Source organism: Anoplopoma fimbria, chromosome 1 (assembly GCF_027596085.1).
Source record: "Anoplopoma fimbria isolate UVic2021 breed Golden Eagle Sablefish chromosome 1, Afim_UVic_2022, whole genome shotgun sequence".
Classification (NCBI taxonomy): Eukaryota; Metazoa; Chordata; class Actinopteri; order Perciformes; family Anoplopomatidae; genus Anoplopoma; species Anoplopoma fimbria.
The window spans coordinates 21,032,712-21,036,880 of record NC_072449.1 but is presented as its reverse complement, the minus strand read 5'-3'; the positions used below and the strand labels follow the sequence as shown (position 1 = coordinate 21,036,880).

The 4,169-nt window shown below is 44.1% G+C and overlaps 1 protein-coding gene across 1 annotated transcript; it reads right to left on the bottom strand.

Moving 5' to 3' along the window:
* Window positions 1–292: 292 nt before the first annotated feature.
* On the bottom strand, window positions 293–3,201 carry LOC129100915 (ras-related protein Rap-2b). The gene is made up of 2 exons (XM_054610500.1): window positions 2,281–3,201; window positions 293–1,438 (listed from the first exon to the last, which is right to left on the bottom strand). Exon 1 carries the CDS (start codon window positions 2,894–2,896, stop codon window positions 2,345–2,347), a length of 552 nt encoding a protein of 183 aa, XP_054466475.1. The 5' UTR covers window positions 2,897–3,201; the 3' UTR covers window positions 293–1,438; window positions 2,281–2,344.
* Window positions 3,202–4,169: the final 968 nt, after the last annotated feature.

The window sequence follows — 4,169 nt, the reverse complement described above, 5'->3', positions numbered from 1 at the left end:
TATAGTACTCCTACTTCCTGTTACCCTGTGGGTTATCCTCAACTTTCAAGGACCTCATGTAAGTTTGGGTTCTGAGTTAAGTCATGTTACTGTAAATTATACACACAGCTGAACATTTACTTTTAGACCTACTCTAATACTGTGGGTATTTGTAGTAATCCAGGTATTTGTGTATACTCAAACATACTAAGCTGATGACAACTTTGTTTAGGATCAACAAACTGGCAACTAGCCATTATGGTAACACATTGAAACAAGTGGATCAAGTCAACAAAGAGAAAACACAGCCTGGTTTCTTTTTAAAAAAATGCAATTTGTATTAAAAGTCTTGTTTTCTTTAAAACAGACAGCCCGTTGTTAAAGGGCGTGTCTGAAATTAAACTTACAATCAGGTTAGATTTGTCAACGGTACATCATCACATTTCCGGTTAAAAACAACAAAATAAACATAAACAGAATTTGATTTAAGTGGTCTGGAAGGTAAGCGTTTGGTGTTGTTATCACGTCCAGGGAGATTCCAGTACCTGTGCATTTCAAGAGATAGTTTTGGCCGGACTAAGCAGACATTGCAAAATGAACACCTTAGACTTCAAAAAGGCCAATGTAAAACATACAGAAAAAAACGCCATTCCATCAACAAAAAAGCCTTTTGTAGTTTCTTTTCAGCCTCCACCCGTACAAGATTATCCAGAAGAACAGTTCACTAAATTGTGGATTGCCATGAAGAAGGGTTCTTTTGGTGATACATGTAGGTTGGCACTAAATCTGAACAGCTGACTTGTTTTGGAAAGGCACTCGACACAAGGGCGATCGGGTCACCGTCCCCGTGTCACTTCAGTTAAGGTCCTCTCTTACACTGAAGAGAAGATGGAGGGAAAAAAAAAAGTGGCACTCATCACGTTTTACTCCACCAGCAGATAAGTGGTGTCATCTTATTTTGACTTTTGGAGAAGAAAAAGAAAAAATAGGATTTGGAGTGTTGTGGAGCATTGCTCCAAAAACGGCTTAGGCAGAGATATCACACAAATACTTCCCAGCCCCCGACCGCGCAGTTTCTTTAACAAAATATACTCTATCTCTCTGTCTCCTTATACACAAACATCCATTCATGAGTGTCTCTAAGTGTCGTCCTCCACATCTTTTCCATTTGGGGTTTCGTTCCAGCTGTGAGTACAGTTGGAACTGGTGAGGGGGTGTTGCTGAGACTCTGGATCTGCCACTGTGTTGACATCAATGGTGGACACTGATCGTGCAGCAAAGATACTCCAACCCAGCAGAATTCCTAAAGAGTGGACCCCTCCCTCTGAGTCTCAGTCGCTCCCCTCCTCCTCCTCCTCCACCACCTCTCGTCCCCCTGCAGCATTCCTCCCTGTATTTTCCTCCACGGCCAGGGTGAGACACGAAGAAGAGCTCAACAGTACACACTTGCTGCAACACACTGCCAACAAACAAAGAGATAAAAAAAGAGTCATGAATAAACCACAACAACCTCTGACCAAAGATAATGAAAAGAAAAAACACTGAAAGAAAAGGCTAATTCTGGGCTCGGCTCATCAAAAAAAACTTGCTGAGCCCTGAATGTAGGCCATATAAGAACAGTGGAATATCCCGACTCCTGTTAACCTCATTCTGGAGAAGAAGGAAAAAACCATTTGAGCAGATGTTTAGCAACTTAAAACCCATAGGTGTACAAATACAACCACCAACTTTTGTAATCGCACTTAAGTCCGTCATAGATTGTCCCTCTGGTTCTGCAAATGAGTCAGACACTTCCCCAATCTGCTTGGCAAAACAATGCTGTATGCCACCTTTGTAAAGTAACTATGGGCTATTATGAACGAGAACTTGACATTAAACTAAATAACAGCACAATGCTGATCTTTGAAGTGAAGCCAAGTTTAGCATACTTAATATAGACATGTGCCATGAGAGGATTTCAATAACATGCACACACAAGCACTGGCTCTGATCACTTATGTCAGCTCTACATGTTCCAGTGTAATGTTAGCACTTATTGTATTCATATTAGTTTGTTGCACTTATTGTATTCATATTAGTTTGTTGCACTTATTGTATTCGTATTAGTGTGTTTCTGTACTTTTGCTCTGGTTTATGCTCTTAGATGCTTGTTTAAGAAAGGAGATGCACTTATGACTTCTGGTGACTAGTAGTTCTCTTGAATACCTATGTTGAATACACTTATTGTAAGTCGCTTTGGATAAAAGCCTCTGCTAAATGACTGTAATGTAATGTGATGTGATGTAATGTGTCTCAACTCACCATTGCAAACTTAAAACCGAGCAAAGGATAAAAACTTTTTTTGTATGGCTGTCCCCCTCTTGTCTTAAAGGATGACACAAGACGAGCAGCACTGGTCGTCGCCATTTGGTGTGGAGGCATAGTTCATCTGTCGGACTATCTCTGCAAACAGTTCGTCCACCGACGTTTTGTTTTTGGCTGAAGTTTCCATGAACGGGCAGTTCCACTCGTCCGCCAGCGCCTTCCCCTCCCCGGACGACACCTCCCTCTCCCCCTCCAGGTCCACTTTGTTCCCCACCAGGATCATCGGCACTCTCTCGTACCGTTTCACCCGGATGATCTGATCCCTCATGGGTTTGATGTCCTGGAAGCTCTGCTGGTTCACCAGGCTGTACACCAGGATGAAGCCTTGCCCGTTCTTGATGTACAGGTCTCGCATGGAGGCGAACTGCTCGGTCCCCGCCGTGTCCAGGATCTCCAGCACGGACGGGGACGAGTCCACCTCGATCTCCTTCCTGTAGAAATCCTCTATCGTGGGGTCGTATTTCTCTATGAAGGATCCCGTCACGAACTGGACGGTCAACGCGGATTTACCGACCCCTCCGGACCCGAGAACCACTACTTTGTACTCTCTCATGGTTCCCAACACAGCCGACACTCCTGCCTGTCCTCTCCGCTAGCCGCCCTGCTGGGTTTCAAAGCGCTCACCGCCGCGTCTCCGCCAGCAGTTTTGTACCGGGCTCTGGTCGGCGGATACGGGGCGTGGCCGTCAACTATCGCCGTTCAGGGAGTAGATACGCTCGTCTCGGACCCGCGCTCAGCATCTGTACTGTGGCATGTTGAGTTTCAGACGAAAGCCAAGCCGGTTCTTGTGCGAGCTTCCCCGGTTTTCGTTCAAGTAGCCACCGTGCGCCCGTTTCTGTCTCTGATAGAGTCAAGGAACCCGTCACGAAGACCGCCTACTTCCGGTAGGAGCCTTCAAAGTAAAAGGGTGACGGCCTAATGTGTCCTGGCAATTGCGCTTAAAAAAAAAAAAGTCACAACTTGTTGAAAACAACAGATTTTGGTTTATTTGCCCATTCTTCTCGCTAATTATTACCAACTCTGCTCCCAGCAGACCACATGACACATGTGCAATACAATACACTGTGCAATTATAGCCATAATAGTTTGTCTGTCTGTACATATAATATTTTATATATATATATTTTTTTCATTTTATTTTATCTTGTTTTTCTTTTACTATGTCTCTTGTTTGCACTATACCCTATGGTAAATTTCCCCGCTGCGGGACTAATAAAGGATTATTTTTATTTTATCTTATTTTATAGCCTACCCACTTGAACGCGAGCCATTTCCTTTCCGGTATAGTCCTTTCTCACTCTAGCTAACTTGACCACGTGGGCTTTCTGCGCTTCCTGCCCACACTCAGCACGCAGTCTGCGTCCCACGTCACTCAATAAATACTCTCCAGTGTTTAGTTAAAGGTGCAGTGCGGCTGCAATCGCACAGTCAGAGCTGCTGCTACACTCTAGCTAACCCACGCAGACCTGCCACACCTTAGTTTCGACATCCCTGATCCTTGGGTTTACTACTGCTTGACTCATGCTCACACAATTTACTGGAAAGGGCTATCTGCTGCAATCTGTGCAGGCAGCCTGTTGCTCAACCCCCAAGCACATAGTGTTTGTCATGCGTCTTAAACTTTGGGTCCATCACATTCATTTCAACATTCCAAAAGATACCAACTAAGTCAACCTGAATTACCAAAAAATTGAACATTTCAAAACTTGGGAACCCCAATTTCAAAACTTGGGAACCCCAATGGGTAATACGTGGGATTTTACCATAACATAATCAGTTAAAAAGCTGAATGACAGTGAAGTGGAAGTGACTCACTCTATCCTGTG

Coding starts and splice junctions, on each gene's coding strand:
- LOC129100915 (XM_054610500.1), bottom strand. CDS start 2,896: ATGAGAGAGTACAAAGTAGTGGTTCTCGGGTCCGGAGGGGTCGGTAAA.